The sequence below is a fragment of the Electrophorus electricus genome, chromosome 6 (assembly GCF_013358815.1).
Source record: "Electrophorus electricus isolate fEleEle1 chromosome 6, fEleEle1.pri, whole genome shotgun sequence".
NCBI classification, from domain to species: domain Eukaryota; kingdom Metazoa; phylum Chordata; class Actinopteri; order Gymnotiformes; family Gymnotidae; genus Electrophorus; species Electrophorus electricus.
Genome location: NC_049540.1, coordinates 20,466,824 through 20,487,033, shown reverse-complemented (window position 1 = coordinate 20,487,033; position 20,210 = coordinate 20,466,824). Strand labels below are relative to the sequence as shown.

General features: G+C 40.1%; 3 protein-coding genes across 3 annotated transcripts; 1 reads left to right on the top strand and 2 right to left on the bottom strand.

Annotated features, from left to right (window-relative positions):
* Positions 1 to 302: 302 nt before the first annotated feature.
* Positions 303 to 3,583, bottom strand: plvapa (plasmalemma vesicle associated protein a). Its single transcript, XM_027031121.2, has 5 exons — positions 3,064 to 3,583; positions 2,735 to 2,801; positions 1,860 to 2,572; positions 775 to 1,348; positions 303 to 690 (listed from the first exon to the last, which is right to left on the bottom strand). Exons 1-5 carry the CDS (start codon positions 3,445 to 3,447, stop codon positions 638 to 640), a joined length of 1,791 nt encoding a protein of 596 aa, XP_026886922.2. The 5' UTR covers positions 3,448 to 3,583; the 3' UTR covers positions 303 to 637.
* A 2,256-nt stretch (positions 3,584 to 5,839) lies between these two features.
* On the top strand, positions 5,840 to 16,802 carry nxf1 (nuclear RNA export factor 1). Its single transcript, XM_027031114.2, has 21 exons — positions 5,840 to 6,087; positions 7,129 to 7,342; positions 7,505 to 7,679; positions 7,830 to 7,913; positions 8,106 to 8,210; positions 8,626 to 8,706; positions 8,870 to 8,939; positions 11,137 to 11,225; positions 11,441 to 11,548; positions 11,663 to 11,772; positions 14,647 to 14,683; positions 14,862 to 14,933; positions 15,062 to 15,117; positions 15,214 to 15,321; positions 15,459 to 15,517; positions 15,703 to 15,818; positions 15,897 to 15,939; positions 16,035 to 16,107; positions 16,217 to 16,399; positions 16,487 to 16,547; positions 16,640 to 16,802. Exons 1-21 carry the CDS (start codon positions 6,054 to 6,056, stop codon positions 16,676 to 16,678), a joined length of 1,917 nt encoding a protein of 638 aa, XP_026886915.2. The 5' UTR covers positions 5,840 to 6,053; the 3' UTR covers positions 16,679 to 16,802.
* Positions 16,803 to 16,906: 104 nt separating this feature from the next.
* On the bottom strand, positions 16,907 to 19,679 carry prdx5 (peroxiredoxin 5). The gene is given in 7 exon segments (XM_035527114.1): positions 16,907 to 17,330; positions 17,700 to 17,761; positions 17,969 to 18,002; positions 18,588 to 18,724; positions 18,938 to 18,969; positions 18,972 to 19,133; positions 19,673 to 19,679. Coding segments are annotated over 7 exon segments (540 nt in total). The 3' UTR covers positions 16,907 to 17,224.
* Between the last annotated feature and the right edge of the window lie 531 nt (positions 19,680 to 20,210).

Sequence of the window (20,210 nt, the reverse complement as noted above, 5' to 3'; positions counted from 1 at the left end):
ATCCTCCCCAACTAGTGTCATGAAGTAGTTGGCAATCAAACAGAGACATCTTTAAAAAGTGCTGGGGTGGGCCATCGTTTTAGTTTAGGAAAGACTGTTACAGTGTGTCAAGAACTAAATATTGTTTACCGCAACACTCCATTGACGTACAACACATTTGTCACATAAATATGGTTCCGTGTTGCTCACAACAGACCATAATGCTAGTTGATATGTATAGTCTGCAAATATCTCTTTTTTTGACTAAAGTACATTCCATAATAGTAAATTTAATAATAAATACAGTTTTTCATTTGTACTTTTATTAATAGCAGTGGTATTATAATTACACAGTTACAAGAATGAAGACATAAATGTGCTCTACCTAATACATGTGCATGAATATTATTATTATCAGGTTCCCTATTTTAAGTGGTCTAACTAATAACTTGTTACAATACTTAATAATGTTATTATGGAAGATTGTATATCCAAGCTTATAAAGTTCTAATTACACTCCAAGTTAAAGACCATATTTCATTAATAACAAAGTATGCTTTGTAGCTATTGCATCAGAATATTCTTGTGTAAAACCATTATTTAAACAATTATATATCCATTCCATGCTTGGTCTTACGTCTGGTCTCTGGTGAGTCTTTCAGTTTGTTTTAACATACCGATTAAGCTCTCGTAAGTGCTGATTAATGTTTGCTGGAAGACAAAAAAAAAAAGTCAGTGAAAGTACATTGGACTTGAGATGTCGTCTGCTATAAGCTCATATCGATTTTGCCTTACCTGTCAGCAGAGAATCACTGCCACTGGTTACTTTTCCTCCACCACTCATGGATGATGAACCTACACTAGTTCCAGTGGAGGCAAAACCTGCCCCAGCTGTCCACGTTCTGGCCAAGGCATTTGGTCCTGCACTGCCCAACCCTATATCATTCGACCTTACATTGCCCAACCCTGTTTGCTCTGCACTTCTACCTAATCCTATGCTGCCTGCTCCAATACTCCCAATGGCCATACTGCTCAAACCTGGATTGCGCAGTGCTCCCGTGCCTGAGCCTGTGCTACCGAGTCGAGTCACTCCTGTTCCATGGGAGCCGATGCTTGGCCATGCTGGTAGGCCCAATCCTGTTGAACTGATGGAGGGACTACCAGAACTTGATGCCACTGAGCTGGCTGAACCTGGTTTCTGCAAGCCTAGTCCTAAACTAGCCAATCCTATTCCACTTGACCCCAGTGAACCTCCCACTGTTCTGCCATGCAATGATGTGACCTGCCCGCTAGAGCCAAGCCCTGAGGAACCCATGCCTGCCATTCCGAAGAATGAAGTGGATACAGGAATTTGGCTTTTTGGAAATGCCTGAAAGGAACAAATAATATGAACACTGTAATTATACATTATTATATATTATATATATTTACTAGTATAATGCATTTGCTAATGCTGTATGCTGTTGAAGTCCAAACCTGAATAATATAAAATATATTATATATCATACATTATATATTATTTTGAGTGTTATCATAAAAAATACACAAATATAATATTTATATATATTCACAATTGTAGCGAAATTGTAAAGAAACAGGACATTTTGGACAGAGGTCCTTCATCAGCAGTGCATGCAGAGTGCTTCTGAATTTGTAGGAGGAGGACATATTTGAATGTATAAATCATAACATTAATTCTATGGGGTTATAATGTAAAATTCCAACAGTATAGACCAGTTATTTTTCACCGGGTTTCCTAATTTTATTAGTTTCAGACAGAGGTCCTTCATCAGCTGTGCAGGCAAAGTGTACATATATATGATGTGTGATGTGTGCGCATGTGTGTATTTTTGATATACATAAATCAGATTTTCACCCACCTTACAAGTGGTCAGAGAAGTATTAAGATCCTTGACTTTGGCATCAAGCATCTTAATTTCAATTTCTTTCACAGACATTAGATCTTCCTGCAGCTTCTTTTCTCCCGTCATTCTCTTGACCTCCAGCAGGAGCTTCTCTGTTTCTTGGTCAAACTTCAGCTGAACCTTCTTGAGAACTTTCTTGTTCTCTTCGATTATGGCACTGCGGTTACGGGTGCACCAGCTGGCGTCCTCCTTTAGACGTTTGTTCTCTGCCATGTATTTGGCGTTTTCTCCTATAGTAGTGGTGACCTGACTGCCGACCTTGTCTAGATATTGCTGAAGTTTATTCTCCACCTCTTTTGAAAGGCTGCTGCAGTTTGTACGAATATCTTCAAGCTGAGTGCTTTGTTTTTCACATGTCAGCTGGAAAGAGACGTGCTTTGAGAACAAATTGTCGACCCTTTTGAGAAATTCCCTGGTGACATCAGGGATTCCCTGTAAGGACTGAACAAAATCTTCCTTACACTTTTTCTCATATGTTTCGATTCGCTCCCCAAGAAAGCTGTTGTCCCTCCGCAGCTCGATTGCTTCCAATTGATGGTTGATCCTTGCTTTGTGAGCATTCTCTAGGTCTAGTGACATAATCTGCATGCTTTCAGAGAAGTTTGTCCGCACTAATTTCAGCATTTCTTGGCTTTGTTCAAGTTGATGGCGCAAATACAAATAGAATCCTATTTAAAACAAATTATGAAATATAAGGTACATCATTTAACATAACGCTCTTAAATTTAATTAACCATTACTTTTTAATGGGTATTTTGTTACTGTATTGGAGTATATGTCTTAAGTACATGTTAGCATGCCAGTGAAGCATATGAAGTGAATTGCCTTACCTGCACAGCAGGCTGAATTGCATGAATGAGTTGGACAAGGACCTCTTTTGTCTGTCTCATACTGTCTCTGCACAATGGAAAATATCAATATCAATGGAAAACATCAATATCATTCAAAACATATTTCAGAAAAGCCAAAACACTGAAAAATGTACAATTCTTAATTGCAATTAATCGACGGGTCCTATCACAAGGACCACTGCTTTCTTTCTTTGTTATGTTACTCATTCTATTAGAAAGAATACACAGTAAAACATAATTCTACACATTCAAAAAGTAATTCTACACATTCATTAGAATAACTATTGACTAACAAGAATTGTCTTTACCAATTTGAGTTGCAAATTATTGATGAAGATGGCTGAAGTGTTTGCCAGTTTGTACAGTGTCAACAGTTCTCTGTCAGCAGATTTCTTCCCAGTAAGAGTGAAATTTAATTTCTGAGAAAGGTTCTTTTCATTTGCTCGAAGAGCGACATTCTCCAGGGAGAGTCTGCTATAACTGTGTTCCAACTCCTGAACTCTCTTCTCCTCTGTCTGCTGTGGCTGTCCATAAACAAGAAAGAGCACCAGACTGACGATGATGAGAGACTGGATTAGTGAGGAAAAGAAGAAAATTATTTTCATGTAGTAACCACAGCTCTTCCCCTTTGATCTGTGTTTCTTCATGGCTTCCAATCCCAGGTTAACTTGTGAGTAGCCACTATTATACATGGATTCCTAAGAGTGGATAATTCAGACTTAGAAACGTTTGAAGCTGGTTTAACAGAGCTACAGTTCAGTCATAAGTTCTGAAGTTCTACTCCTGTTAGACACTGGATGAGGCTGCACTGGTTCTACTCCTGTTAGACACTGGATGGCTCCTATATTATGTGGCATCTCCACCTCACTTTCCTCTTGTTCAATGTCTTGCCCCACCCTCTACTTCCTCCCATCTGATTCACATACGAAAAAAATGTAGCGTGGTCCTCAACAGAATTTACATTTATGGCAGCTAGTTTTATCCAGCACAACTTATAATTTTAACTGAGTACAACTTGAGGGTTAAGGGCCTTGCTCAGGGGCCCAACAGTGGCAACTTGGTAGTAGAGGGGCTTGAACCCACAATCTTCTAATTACACATCAAGTATCTTAACCTCTGAGCTATCACTGCCTGATATGAATCACAGCACCTTAATTTTATTCACTATTCTCTGTTTACTCATTTGAATTCCCCATGACCACGCAAGCCTACAAATTCAATCGTTCAGGTCAGGAATTACAGCTGATACTGATACATCTACACTAACCACTGAAGTTGCACATTCAGTGATTTCAGGTTTTATATTAAACCACTGACTTTTTTCAGAGGTGACTAAACTGTTTATCGTTCCATAATGATGATAATGGTGATGATGATGTTAAGTTGTTTCTGCCAGGTACACTGATATGAAGATGAGATGTGCAGGTCATTTATGAACTGATTAGGTGGTAAAATGAAATGTGGCAACCTTGAGTTTAGATCATATAGCAGGTTAAGGTCAGAATGGCAGCTTGTTTGTCATTCTGGCTTTTCAGAAGAACACATTTCAATATACCAATGTAAGATTTTCACAAAGACGCTTCAAAGGCTGGTAAGAGTGCCTCAGTAAAGTTGCTAAATGTTGCAGATGAACATCCGCAAGGATGATTAAACATGTTTATGATCTCAGCACAATACTGTTACATTGCCACACGACCAGATCCCAGTCTAGTTGTAAAATTCTCATTTCCTAAACTCTGAGCTGTTTCACAACTGAGCAGCAGGGATGCAGTACATGCAGTACATGTAGATTCACCAGAGTCTACGAATAACATCCAGGCCAAGAGGTGCATGTATACTGAATATGGACAGAACCTTGACCTGCTGGATTGTGTTTCATGCTAGGCAGTCTCAGGGTCAGCATGTAGAATTGACATGGTGAAACAGTGAAGCTGAAGTAAACAGTTATTTTCCCAAAGCAGAAGTACCATACATGGTACGGCAAGCTGCAAAGTACTTTTAGTATTACCTGAGACTGTGTTGTCCTGAATTTATGACATGATGACCTGTAGAGACATGACCCATAACCCAGCTGGCCTTGCTGTAGATTGCAGTTTTTCGCTGGTTACCTCTGCAACTTTGCAGTAAAAACTGGCAGCATAAAGTTTATTTACAGTTACTGTTGGCCAGTGGAGAAAAAGCAGCAACATGTGAGGACATGTCAACATATTCTCTGCATGCTAACCACTAACATCCAACTCATTCTTTATTTATCATGTACTATGTAACGATCTTTAATTATTGACTTTTATCAACATGTTAATCTTACTTCTGCTGACTCTACAGACAGTATAGTGAAGTATGATAAAAAATTAAGTCAAGCTCTGATATTACATTATATACACTTTCCTATTATTATTATTATTATTATTATTATTATTATTATTATTATTATGCTTTTTTGTGTGTTCATGACAAGTGTAGAGACAGTACAAATTGTTAAATATAATAGCTAAGTATAAAGTCAGAACGTATAAAATCTCTGCTTAAACTAAGACACGGTTCCTCTACTTAAATACAGATGGAGTTTTTTTTTCCATTTCTCTTGTTTTTGAGATCTTGTTGTCATGATCCTTAACACCATAACTCAACCCTAGGATGGACGCACCCTGACTAGAGATAGAGAGTGTATACTTTCGATTTGTTAAATGCTGACCCCCAGCTCTGTGATTTATATGGTGATTTAGAGTTCTGACTACAGTCTCACACAGAACGGATGTACATCTCAGAAAGGATAGTAAACATCCTCTAGGTCTTCTGTCTTATTGAATAATGTTTTTAGAGTCAGCAATTTATAAGGATTAGGCTTTACTTGAAACCCTGGCTCAACTGAGATCACATGACCGTATAAGGTAATTGTGTATCACACTTTTTCAAACAGTTCTGACATATTTTATCAAACTTAAAGCCTTGTGAATTAGTTTATCTTTGTCAATATGCTGAAATTCAGTGGCTACAACACTCCCCACTTTTGCTTCATATTGTCTGCTTTATTTATTTACTGTATTTCCTGGTTCAAGCAGAAGGTGGCAGTGTTAAGAGAAAACGCCTATATACATGTAAGAGTACGATTGCGTTTTGAAAGCCCCTAGTAGAAAACAAAGCGACATCTTGTCCATCTTGCAAAGCTCTCCCAAAACATTTAACTATCTGTTTTTGTGTAACACTCACCGACGATTTTAATCGCTTTCGTTTACGGAGAATCGGGTAATCTGATTTATCTTTGTGATAAATTACTTAGCTAGCAGTGTATCCTAAAATGGCGACAACAGACGAATCGCGATATTACAGCGGTGAGTAAATAACTTGCTATCTTGACCTAGCCGTCTTCTCCAACTGAGTTGGTTTATCGCTAGCTTGCTAACACGCTAAATAAGTGTAAATAAGTGTTTTATGTAGCTACACTAGTTAGCTAGCGAAAAGTAATGTTTCGTGCTCCGTGCATTTAATCCCTGTTTTCTAGCCAATTGTCCATGATATGTAGTCATGTAACAAGCTAGTTAACGTAGGTTAAGGTTAATCCCTCTCAGTGTTAGCCACAGCGTGGCCCAATGCTACTAACCTAGCCAGCTACGTTAACTACAGAGCATTATGTGGCTGACTAGAACAGATAGCTGCTTGGCTCTCTGTGTAACTAGCGTTAGCTGAGATGCCGCTAAAATGTTGTTTACAGCACGCTGAGTAAATGTAGCTGGTTAAATTAGATAACTGGGTAGTTTGCTTCATGCTAGCTAGCTAGGCTAACTTGTGTGTTGGCTGTATGTCAGCGTGCCTTCCGTTGTCCACTTTGCTGAGGCAGTTGTGCAGCGAATGTGAAAGCTAACTTGGCTTGGTAACTTTCAGTTATAGTAGGCCACTGTAAAAATACCAGTGTCCCCATAAACCAGATCAGGAATGGTCATAATCACGTCTTGGATGCCCCAAGACTTAGAATATTTTTGAGAACTCGATAAATTGAACGTAGTTGCTGAATATTCTGCGTCGCAGTAATTGCGTTTATGCACTTGAATCCTGAGGTGAAACACAGTGCAAATTAGAATGGGAGGATGCATCCGCTGTAAAGGTTCATAAAAACGACACTGCTGTTACAGTAGCCGTTACATTACAATTTAATGGAAAAGATAATAAGCGTTTTAAACTTAGTACGCGTGTTGCAACGGTATAGTTATGCGCAGTGCAGCATAGGGCGTCCGACAGAGGACAGTGAGCATGCTACAGAAAAAAACACGCTGTTAACAGCATGCCATATTCCATATAATTGCTAGAATCAACAAAAATTCAGTGAGTGCACATTTTTGCAGGAAAAGGTGAACTTCATATTTATTGTGTTTTAGAACATGATGATCGTGTTGGAGGACCCAAGCATCGGCACAGGAAAGGCAGGGGACCATTCAGGGCACCTCTGTATAGTGACCAGATGTCAAAGCCGAGGCATCGGGGAGGGCATGGAGGAGGCGGAGGGCCTAGTCCTAGATTGAGATTTGAGGATGACGATGGGGATGTAGCCATGGCAGATGATTCTCATGATATTGGATTGCAACGGAGATTGTGAGAATATGTTTGCTATTGAATATACTGTGTCCTTTCTTTGTCCTGAATGTTTATAATGCTATAATTTTCCATTGTGGATCATAACTGTGTGCAAGAACATGATTCATCTGACGAAGTGTAATGGAGCACAGTTTCACACTCTTGCTTATTCCTGGACAGCAATCCTTACGGGCGGCCCCAGAATCGGCGCGAGGGCCGTAGGGGAGGAAGGGAGACTGGAGGAGATGCTGGATCTCACCGGGGTCGAGGAGGCAGAGGAGGCAGTGAAGGAACAGGAGGAGGAGGAGGGGCAGGAGGGGGAGGTGGAGGTCGCAAAAACTGGTTCAAGATGACTGTGAGTGTATTCTGAATTGCTCATGTCGCATATCCATCTCTGTCTACTTCCTGACAGGCTGCACTATAACCTTGTACCCTGTTTGCAGTGGCTCACCTGAGAACAAAATATTTATTAAACTGTAAATTCTTTGCCTTTTCTATTTGTTAGATTCCCCATGGGAAAAAATATGAGAAACAATGGCTTCTCTCAGCACTTCAGAGCATCTGTTCAGTGCCATTCCACGCTGTGCATGTAAGTTGCAATTATATTGTATTGCTTTAACTTCACCTTGAGGTAATATTTTCTTCAAAATTATGAAATCAGTTTATGGCGAATGAATAACATTCATTTTTCGTAGGTAAAATCATGTTTGTCAATACATGTTTATGGAGTTTTTATTTAGTGTATTTATTGAGTCAATAACTATACTTTTTGTCATTACAGTATCATACAGATGGCAACAGAGCACAGTTCTACATTGATGACTCTACAACAGCAAATGCTTTGGTCAAAGTTTCAAGAAAAATCACAGACAAAGAGGGATACAAGGTACAGAGGCATACAGTTTATTCAGCTGTGGCCATTACCATGGAGTGGTAATTTTAGTCTTGGCCTTGCTGTGTGGATTTTTAGCACTCTCTCTCTCGCTCGCTGTCTCTCTCGCTCGCTGTCTCTCTCGCTCTCGCTCTCGCTTGCTCTCTCTCTCGCTCTCTCTCTCGCTCTCTCATATATTATATATATATATAAAACGCAATTTGTTTTGTATGTATACAAGGTTTCCAGAGAAACAAGATGTTTTTAGCTGTGAAGAATAGTGTGTCCTTTCATTATAAGCCAATGCATTGGAATTATGTGCCTGAATGTGCTAAGATGAAGAGTGATATATTTAATGCAAGGATATAATGTTTTTTATTAAGAGTTTTCTTTAAAACTATTCTGTTGTTAAGTGGTCTCTTCTAAACAGGTAACGGTCTTGATGAATTCCTGTCCACCGCCAAGCTTAATTCACCAGGACCTAAAGCCTGAGGATCTTGAGCATCTGAAGGTGAGAAATACTAAAAGAGTTTAACACACACATTTTGAAGTATTTGTAGCTGAATAACCCAGCCTTTTTGACATCATTCATCATTGTTTATAGAATTTCGTGTAAATCATTGCCTTCCCACTGGATGATGTCATGCAATAAAGACTTTATTTTCTGTTATCAGCAATGCATGTCCAAGCGTTTTGATGGTTCACAACAGGCCCTTGATTTGAACAACATAAGAGTGGACCCAGGTAGGCCCCTAAAAATATTTAGTTAGTGTCTCTATGAATCTAACTCCTGTTGTATTAAATTCATTGTTTTTGTTTTTATATATATTACACACTGTGTGTGTAAAATGTTTAATTGAAGTGAAATAAAAATTAGATGTGTATAAGTTTAAGGACAAAATGAATAATCAGTAAACTCATACCAAAGTTTAGTGTGTGGCAATAATGGAAGCTGAAATGTTAATGTTTCAGTTGGTGCTGTGAAAGTATTTACCCGCCTGGGTAATTAATGAATAATTTGAATGAGAATCTCATCTCAGATAGATGGGGCAGTTTTACTGCATGTTTTATGGCAGGGCCTTGACTTTGAAGATGTAATCTAGGACTGTATGGCTTATTTTGTGAAACTGTATCTATGAGACCTGTGTTATGTCACAGATGCCTTGATGTTTGAAATTTAAGTGGCATAGTTGCTATCAAAAAAAACAACTGAGTATGTGTGTGTGAATTTTTTTGGGATCAGAGCAATCTAAATCATCTTCACATGCTATTCTTACTACCTAAGTGAACCTGGGGGACACAAGATGGCGGTGTGCTAGGGTGCACAGCAGCTACAGACACAAAAGCTGCTATTTATTGTTACCTGCAACCCAACCCAGTTTATTTGTTTCCCAAATCCTTCATGTAATCCACACACATGGGTGTCGAAGACACCAGTGCGCAAGTCTACCCACGCCAGACCCTGCTACAGTTCAGAGACCAATAACCAACCTGGAAGATGACCTGGAAATGTTACACAACCTTGACTTGCTATAGGGACCAGCCCTCCAGACCTTAGCATAACCTGATGCCAGTGGTCAGGGGAGGGGATGTCGTAAGCTATGCATGAGGAAACAAGTGTGATGAGAGGACAGAGGTCCATGCTAGGATAAAAGCTCACCCTAGCCGACCGCCTACAGTTCACATATCCTCACAACCGAACAACAACAACAGATGATGCAATTGTCACTACCACTGGGAGACCTCACTCATTGTGGCTCAGGAGCAGCATCTCCAGCAACACTTCACTGAGCATTAGCGCCCCCAACCCCCCGTCCCACCCCACCTCCCATATGCTCAGTCCACTGCTAGCCCATGTCTCAAACCACATAATCAAGTTTGGTGATGACATGACCAAGGTGGGTCTTTTCAACAGGGATGTAGAATCACTGTACAGAGAGGATGCTCAGCGGCTGACTTGTAACTGAATGTGGTTAAAAGAAATGGTTGTTGATATCGGGAAAGTATGTGGCGATCACTCGACATCAATGGATCCCCTTGGAAATTCACAGGCATCAAGTTCCTTGGTGTCTACATAGTGGAGAACCTCACCTGGACCCTCAGTGTCAGCTGCATAGGTGAGAAACCCCAGCAGTGCCTCTACTTCCTGAGGAAGCCAAGGAAAAGCTCAGCAGCCCCAGTCCTCAGCGCATTCTACAGAGGGACTGTAGAGAGCAACCTGAGCAGCTGCATCACTGTCTGGTTTGGGAACAGTGAGGAACAGCAGAGATCATCATCAGGGTCCGTCTGCCCTCAATCACGGATGTTTTCACCACACTTTGCATCTGCATAGTCACCAGCATCAAGGATGATCCCATGCACAACTCTATCTCCCTACGTTTTGGAAGATGTTCCAAAGTGTTCGGGCCCTTACAGCCACACTGGGAAACAGTTTCTTCCCTTGTGCCATCAGACTCCTCAACTCTGAGACTGACCACTAAGAGTTAACAAATAATGTATTCCATTTAACAAATACTGTATGTATGTGTGTATGTATGCATTTCATATTTATTTTTATATTTGTTCCTTTGTGTTGCGTCATGGCCCTTTAGGAACATTTAATTTGTTTAACTGTGTATTTGTATATAGCTGCAATGACAATAAAATCCTCTTGGCTCTTCTCTCATGCAAATGTCCACCAGCTGGCATAAGACTGATAATTGCTCATTCTCTAAACATGTTTTAGTTCCACTGGATACAAATATTTAGTGTACCTTCAGCAGTAACCTGGGTAATTCCAAATGACCATAATCAGTAGGTTTTTTAAAAAATGACCATGTAATACTGACACTGTGTACCACAGCTGAACTTGTGGATTGCGGCTAAGGTTTTCTGTGTTTTATGCTACATGTAGAGGGAACCCAGAAAATGTTAATGTATTGCTATTTTTTAAATTTATTAGATCTGGTGTCTCAGAATATTGAGGTGGCATTGAACAGGAAAAACTCCATGCAGGCAGTCATCAAGATAATTGAAGATAACATTCCTGAGGTACCAAAATTTTTTTTTATTTAAAAAAAGGGTTTTTTTTGTTTGTTTTTTTAAAAAACATAAGTGATATAGAATGAAGAAATGGGTAAAAAGCACAGATGATAAACACATTTAAGTCTTTGAGTCCAAGTTGTCACATGAAAAAAAATAGGCAGAGCTTTGGTTTACTCCGGGTCCTCATCCCCTCTGTTTAAACATTTCTCCCATTTCCCCAGCTGGTTTGTTTAAACCTAAGCAACAACAGGTTATACAAGCTTGATGACCTCGCTGATGTTGTCAACAAAGTCCCCAATCTGAAGATTCTGAACCTCTCACACAACGAGGTATGCAGGCATTGCTCACAGGCCTGAAGTTTTGTCCATTTGGCTTATCTTTTAAAGCTTTCTGTATTTAAAACACCCCTGTCGTTTTCTGCTGTTCCTCTTTGTCCTCTGCAGTTAAAGACGGAGCGCGAGCTGGACAAACTGAAGGGACTGAAGCTGGCGGAGCTGTCGCTGGAGAGGAACCCCCTGTGTGACCATTTTAAGGACCAGGCCGACTACATTAGGTCAGTCTTTACGTCATCCTCTGTCCCAAAGTCATGTAGAAGACGTGGGATGGCTGCGGTTTGGGTGAGTGAATGTGTGTGTGTGTGTGTGTGTGTGTGTGTCTGTGTGTGTGTGTGTGTGTGTCTGTGTGTCTGTGTGCAAGGGAGAGCGAGAGAGACAGAGCACGCAAGCACACTTCGTACACCTTGCCCCAGAAGGCAAATGAGTCCTGTCTGGCAGAGCCAATTAGAACGTTACACAGGAGACAGAAGGAGCAGTGTCTGGGAAATTAGGAAAATGAAGTAAACATCTCATGTCCTGCTCTATCATAGCTCTAGATGAGAAGTGTTACTTAGCTGTTTTGCAGAGCATAATGTAGGATAATAATCCATAACCTGCACAGTCAGCACTGACCTATAACCTATTACCATGTCTGGTCTTGCTGAGATGTGTAAGGTTGATCACTTTTACAGCATCTTTGTCAAACAGAACGATGTGATGCAGGACATGTAGAAGACTTGGGAGGTTGTTGATCAGTTTTTCACTAAGATCATAAAAGCACACGGATACAAGGCTGATTGATAAATCATATTATTTATACATACTTATGTATTTAATAGCAAGTGTACACTGGCACTATGCCTCATATTTTAAATGTATAACTATGGTACCTGCAAGTTTTTTTTTGTTTGTTTTTTTGTTTTGTTTTCTTTTTTCTTTTTCTTTTTTTTCCATTTTCTCCTTTATGCTCTCGCTCTTTCCACACCTACCTCTGTTCAGCAGTGCTGTTGACTGTTGCTGTCTTTACAGTTTACTGCAAATAAACTAGAGAAAATATTTAGTTCATTTGTAGACCTTAGTTAAGGCCACACCATATGTAACTTTCTCTGAGATTCTCTGAGATGGAGCCAGTGTGCATGTGACCACTCAGAATACCCAATGCCCCTCCTATCCTGAGGGCATCAGGCCTAAGATGATTCTAGAAGACCAGGAAAAACGTTTCTGAGGAGATTATGCACTGTGAAGTGCCCTCGTACTCTCAATCCCTCTGTAATGCTGCCACTTCATCCCCTCCACACCTCATTGGGTTTGGCTTAAATCTGGAAGGCTGCTGATTGGCCAGTGAGGAAGGCTGGTTAGCCAACGACGGGTAAGATCCCACCACAAAACCTGGGACAACCTAAGGCAGGCACAGCCGCGAAACTGGCCAGAGGCACGCAACGTAGAACAAAGAGTGACTGTCACTAGGAAAGAAGAGGAGGAAGGTGTGAATGGCCTGTCATGGCAAAGCAGAAACCTCTTGGGTGGAGGAGGAGAGAGGGAGCAGGTTTTTAAAAAAAGGCCCTCAAGCCAAGCAGTGCTCAACACCACCACGACCTTAAAAGCCTCAATTAGAGGTTCTGGGGCGTAAAGTGGGAAGTACAACTCCATGTCCACTGTATGGAATAATGTGATTGTTTAAGAAAAGGCGGAATGCTGTTTCTTGGTCGTTTCTGAAATGAGGAATGCTGGTAACTGAGCTTTGTGGGCATGTTCTCCCCTCACGATTGCAGGGAACATCAAGTTCTCAAACTACAGTTAAAGTAGGTTAGCATGAAATTAGATCTAGCTGACTAGGCTCATCAAAACTCTTTAGGTTCATTCTTTTTCCTTGAAAGAAAACCCTGCCTTTTTTAAATGCAAGGGCAGGGTCCAAATGTACTAGGGTATGTGTTTCGAGACTTTTGTCTTTCGATGTCCATGTTTTTATTACTACTATTATTATTATTATTAGCAGTTTTCTGTATAGAAGCTCGGTTTCAACTTCACTGCTATTATTTTTTTCCCGCTTTGTATTCTTTATGCTGATCTTTCGTTGCATGTATTTGCAAGGTCTTCTGTTCTGTAAAGCTTGCTTATACGTTTTCAGCATATTCATACTGGCATATTCCTCAGTTTAGTCTTGCATATTGACCTAATTGGTCATTCACCTGTTGAATAGATAATGTGGAAAATGCAGTACATGTAATTGGTTTTAATATGCTGCTCCTATACAAAGTTGAGCAAGATAACATTATTTTATGGTCTTAAAATACAAAATGTAGTTTAAATATGATTTCTACTAAGACATTCTGTTTTTTAATTAATTTAACTGACAAACAACCAGCTCAGAGCACCTAAGCCAAAAATACTATTGTTTTACTCATTCTTGCTAAACCCAGCAACCCTGAAATGGTCATGTAGTAATGGCATGTCAGACTGAACTCACCATGGCCCCTGAGAGCTGTCAGCCCACTTTCTATGCACCCAAAAGTACTGACTGTGTCCTGCTGGTGTGAGTGTTCATACCCAGCCACCTCCACTACCCCAAACACTCCCCCTTCCCCCACTACCACTCCTCAGAGCCTGCGTGTGTCAGTGTGTTTCAGCGTGTAGTGGGGCCTGTGGTGAGTATTGTGGAGAGGTAAGTACCATGTTCCTGTTTGGGGGGTAGACAAGCACTGTGAGAAGGATCACTGAACTTAATTGTGGTTGATATCTTTGCTGTGTCTTTGTTTTGGATGCTTGTAGTGTTTCAGAAGACTTAGAAGAAAGACAAGGATTAAGTTTTTATATCTCTCTCTGTCTCTCTCTCTCTCTCTCTCTCTCTCTCTCTCTCTCTCTCTCTCTCTACCGGAAGCCATCTGGCATATATAAGAATCTCATGTTCACGAGTCATTAATTTCTCAGTATCTCATATTTTATTTAAATAATCCCTGTGTTACATTTTGTACTCCGTGGTGTTGTCACCACTTGTTGCTGTCAAGGTACCTGTAAAAATGGGCTGTGTGTGTGTGTGGAAGGGGGAACAATGTACAATCTGCAGTAACTGTCATATTGTTTTGTCTTCTTCTGTCTTTGTGATTGTTGGACAGTGCCATACGGGAGAGGTTCCCCAGACTGCTCAAACTGGTAGGCCCAGCTCATCACTGGTTTAGCCTAACGGGCTTGGCCAACAATTCCCTTTACCCACCTTATCGATCAGTATCATACAGTAGGAAAAGAGCCCCATGTGAGCCATTTCCTGGTTCATCAGAAGAAGAGAGTTGCTTATCTGTTACATCTCCATTATTTCATTCCTCTGCCACAGGATGGACATGATCTTCCTCCACCCATTGGCTTTGATCTGGAGGTTGCTCCTCCAGGTCTCCCCTCATGCAAGGTAATAACAGACTCCATGAAAGTATCTCATATTTGTGCATTGCTTTGTGAATTCTCTAAATGGCTTTTGTTTGTTTCTGTTTAGCAGTTCGTATGGCACCTAACCTATTTATTTATTTTTCAACTCAGCCTAGTTACTTCTGCTCAGAAGAACTCAAGATCCTCATCTCGTGCTTCTTGCAACAGTATGTCTGTTCTCTAAACCTTCAGCATTGGTCTGTGTTTGTGAGCAGTGTTTCACTGAATTTAACTATGCCTTTATTTATGCCCCCCTGTCTCAGATATTACACTATATATGACTCGGCAGACAGGCAGCCTCTACTTAATGCCTATCACGATGGAGCAACGTTCTCACTCATCATCCCCTTCTCAATACAGAACCCTTCCAAGTACAGTACATCTACCACTCTGTTACATCTGTCACCCACATGCTAAGCTCTCCAATACATCTGAATCAGACACGGAGAAAACGGTAACTGTTACGTGTTCATTAAAGCATTGCATGTCCTCTTATTCATCCTTGTAGATGCAGTTTAGGAGAGTACCAGAAGGACAGCCGCAACATCAAGCGGGTGAAAGATTCCAGTAAGTGGCAGCGATTGCTCGAACACATCGAGACTTGTTTGCTTGAATTGAGACAGAATCTTCCTGTGATGGCAGTGTTTTCCAGACACTTGAACTCAAACAATCTATACCCATATCCAAAGTAAACCTGGAACCATTGTAAATTAATCCTGTGCCGTCATAATCCTGTTTGTTTTCCCCTTCAGCAACACGGTTTCGCTTGCTGAAGCACACGCGTCTGAATGTGGTTGCGTTCCTAAATGAGCTTCCCAAGACCCACCACGATATTGCCTCATTTAATGTCGACGTGAACACCTACACTGTGAGTAAATTTTACAGTATTGAGCATAGTTTGCATTTGTCTGGACATCTTGACATGGCTGCCGTTTCGTCCTGCCAGAACACGCTGTTGTCGTTCACTGTAAGTGGAGTGTTCAAAGAAGGTACGTTCATGATTTTTGCTTTATAATAAAAGGCTGCTGTTGGTCATTTCTATTGTCCATTGTAGCTGCTAAGTTTATTTGTCTCCCCTCTTAAGTGGACGGTAAATCCCGAGACTCTTGCAGAGCGTTCTCTCGGGTGTTCATTGCCGTCTCTGCTGGGAATGGAACGTAAGACCCCCTCTTTTGTGCCTCTGTGCGATGCAGAAGAATTTTGCTAGACCTCAGTGTCACCTTAGATTGCACCATAGGAGCAGAATTGTGTGGACTGTGCCCTCAGGCTGTGCATCGTGAACGACGAGATGTTTATCCGTAACGCCACGACGGAGGAGATTCGGCGGGCGTTTGTGGCCCCAGCCCCCACTCCCTCCAGCAGCCCCGTGCCCACGCTCTCTGCTCCACAACAGGAAATGCTCTCTGCTTTCTCCCAGAAGTCTGGCATGAACCTAGAGTGGTCTCAGAAGTAAGTTGGTCACATTTTATCTAGGAAGTCGTGATGGTTTGGACAGTGTACAAGTGTACAATGATTACTGGAGTCTTCTTATTGCAGGTGCCTGCAAGACAACGACTGGGATTTTGACAGAGCTGCTCAGATTTTCACAGACCTTAAGGTACTCAAGCGTTCTGTACTTCCCATGTTGCACCAGTGCCTACAAAGAGTATATATACATGTGTGCAATACTATTCATTGCCTTTTTTTTAGGTGCAAGGAACAATCCCAGAAGTCGCTTTCATAAAGTGAAACTTTTTTCCCTCCCTCTTTTTTTTAATGTTTGGTTCTAATGTTTTGTTCGTTTTGTTCTTCACGCCGTGGCTTTGACTTTGTGTTTATAGCTGATGTAATTATTAAAATACCAATTTAATTATTTTGTGCTGTTTTTTTCCCCCCACCTTAAACATTTGCTAACATCATGTACCAAGTTTGCCAATGTATGACTGTAGCTACTTAAAACAGCAAAAGGAGAGGAGTATTTAATACCTCCTATTGTACAGCCTCTTAATGAAATGTCATTTTAATTAAATGTTTTCTTGAATACCCAAACAGCCACTGCAAAACTGCACCTTTATTTTGTGGTAATGAGGCTGAGATGAAAGTAGCATTCACTGAAATTCAAAAATTTTGATATTGTCTAAAATGCTTCTAATCTTGCTGAGCCATTTTCTTAAGGTGCCATTGTTTTTAACCATACACAACTAGAAATGTTAATCTGTGACGAGTTCTGTAAGAGCTGCAATATGTAAGGCTACAGTTGATGGTATGGCTCAGGAGCAGCCAGTCCTGTCTACCCTAGACCAGGACAGAGATGACATTGGAAGCCAAGCTGCAGGTGAGGCCAGTGCCATCAGGCTCCACATTTAGCTACACCACGCCGTCCTCCACTAGCATGGCATATCTAGACAGACATGCATCAGAAATAATGAAATCTGAGGTCATGCCACTACATGGTGATTTACAGGTGTGTTAACTAATTTGAGTGGCCATAGCCAATGCAATGTACCAACAGCATGAGCAAAGCAATGGACTAGAACTCGTTATAAGAGAGAAAAAAAAATCTGCTTCAGAAAGGCATACTGGACAAAGTTAACAGCTTAATTCACTCAAACTCTTAAAACAAAAAGCATGTTTTTAAAGTAAATTTGTCACACTTACTCTACATTATTATAATGAAGCAATAGTCACTGTGTTTAAAATGTGGGTTTTATATCCACTGGAGATTCAAGTATAAATTTACTGTACACAATTGGACAAACATGTGACCCACCTCTTTGATCTCTTGTTACTGAGCACCTGCACAAGCTCATTATCCTGAAAAAGATCAACTGCCTACATAAAAGGAGAATGAAAAATATAATTGTAAAATCTATATAAAACAAGGAAAGGGAGCCAAACATAGTAAAACCTTGACCTCTTGCCCAATCTGTTACTAGTGAAAACAACTTGGCATGGAAACCTCCATACAAGTTCTTGTCACATGAATAATGCTAATAAGAAAGCTAGGTGATAATAAACCAAAGGCATGTGAAGTCTTACTGCAGTGAAAGCTCCTATTGGATCTGCCAGCATTTGTACAACAAAATGGAAAACAAGTGATATGCAAACCAGAACTAAATATTTTAAATGGTTCTCTATGAAGTGTTTTAAATAATGCACAGATACCTTCTCAGGGACAGTTTAGAAAGAAAAAAAATCACTCCTAACAAAGTTCCATTTCTATTTGGCAACTTCCAAAGGTGTAGGGTGAGAGAGGAATTTACAAGGAAATGAACTTCAAAAACCAGTTTGTGATGCAGCCAGTTGAACAGAAGTTGTCAGACCTGTCAAGCATCTTATGTCAATTTTTAAAAGAGCTTTAAGAGAACTTTTATGAAATCCAAACGTTTTGCACAAAAATTTAAGCCATACAATGCCCTGTGTGTTTATTAACATGTTTTTATAATTTTATATCTACATATGATCTCGTTATCATTATATAGATCTTATCAATACTTTTAATCTCACTATATATATATATATATATATATATATATATATATATATATATATATATATATATATATATACACACACACACACACACACACACACACACACACACAAACATAAAAGTTTGCTAAGCTTAAATGACTGAGTCCCCTGCATGCCTGTCAAGCTCACCTTTCCACCAGTTCCATGCTCCTTGCCCCATGCGGCCATGACAAATGCATCATTCACAGAGATGCAGGCTACCTCCTGCACACCCTTACTCCTCAGCTCTTCAGCCTTCTGCACAAACCCTGGCAAGTGAGTCTGAGACCGGAGGATCAGGAGCAAGATAGAACGCACACAGACAAAAAAAATCATATAGAGCAGGATAGCTATGGATAGTCTAGATCTTGTAGTCCATGAGAATAAAATTAACATGCTGGAGTGCAGAGCAGCAGCATCACTTAAGACTACAGTTGAATTAAGGGCTCAGAGGGTGCTGTGCTGCAGGATGGATTGTGAGAGTATATAAGATACCTTGGAACATCCAGGAGTAAAGGCCCCGGGACAGCAAACAGTACTCCCCTTTTCCCTTGAAAGAGTTGATTCATGTTTACTTTCTGCTCTGGGTCTTCCTCCTGGACCTCAACTGCTGGGAGACTTTCTTCGACCTTGGGAATGGCGATACAGATTAAAAATGTTATAATAAAAACTATTGGTTTTCTTGGTTTTTCTTAGAGAAAATGATTGAATTCTTAATTGTGCGAATTGCGCATGCGCGTTATCTGACTGGGGCGTAGTGTCGCGTCGCGACAAGTCAACACACACATCTGATGGTGGCGTTATATACTGTACCAAATGTTTTTATTTTAAGACATTTAATTATGCCATCACTCTCTAGGGTAGTCGGATTTACAGTGGTCAATCTTCTCAATAACTTTATTCTATAGGGTCAAATAGGTCAAAATAGTTCAAATGGAAAAATCCTTAATAAAAATAGTCGGGACAATCTGAGATATTATCTTTAGGTTGATTGCTACACAGAAAATGCTTACAGAAAATTAGAATCTAAAAATGATTGAACCAAAACACACAAAACAAAACGGTCACGAAATTTAAATTTAACTAATCTCACCTTGATTGGCATAGTGGCTTTGAGAGTAACGTGTAAATTAACAGTGCTCCGTGCACCACTCACTCGTTTTGAAACACGATGTCAGTGCAATGATTTGGCTGTTGGACTGCGTGATTGTAAATGGGGGCGGGGCTTACCTGCCATTTCAAACGCTGATTGGTTCAGCGTACAGTGTCTATCAGAACCGACCAATGCATGCAAAAGTATGCGTGGAAGATGGCGTCACGGTAATTCGTATAGACCTACAGGTAAGTACAAGTGCATCCCATTTCAAGTTCTAAATTGAATATTTTTTTTACAGGCATATTTTTAATTTTAAAATCCGTTATTAGGCATATTTATATTTAATATTATTTGTTATTTCTGATATTATTGATATTGCATGTGATTTTATTACATATTTACGCATTTAATTATAGCGTTCCTACCTATAAGTGCTGTACCATGGGTACAAATTAATGTATTTAATATTTAAATGAATTAGCATTTATTTTGCTTTCTCTGCAGATTTGCCTGGACTTCTTTTTTTTTCTTTTGCGCTTGCTTTTTTATAGGATATAGTTAGTAACAAATACCTTTTTAAATGATTGATTATGAAATGTAATTAAAATAATTTAACGTTAAGATCAGGCAAAACATGGAAAAATTCAGGACATCTTGCAAAGACAAGACTGG

Coding starts and splice junctions, on each gene's coding strand:
- plvapa (XM_027031121.2), bottom strand. CDS start 3,447: ATGTATAATAGTGGCTACTCACAAGTTAACCTGGGATTGGAAGCCATG. Junction 1,349..1,859: donor CTTCTCTGACCACTTGTAAG/GTGGGTGAAAAT, acceptor TGTTCCTTTCAG/GCATTTCCAAAAAGCCAAAT. Junction 691..774: donor CAGTGATTCTCTGCTGACAG/GTAAGGCAAAAT, acceptor TTTGTCTTCCAG/CAAACATTAATCAGCACTTA.
- nxf1 (XM_027031114.2), top strand. CDS start 6,054: ATGGCGACAACAGACGAATCGCGATATTACAGCG. Junction 6,088..7,128: donor CGAATCGCGATATTACAGCG/GTGAGTAAATAA, acceptor ATTGTGTTTTAG/AACATGATGATCGTGTTGGA. Junction 11,549..11,662: donor TGAACCTCTCACACAACGAG/GTATGCAGGCAT, acceptor TGTCCTCTGCAG/TTAAAGACGGAGCGCGAGCT.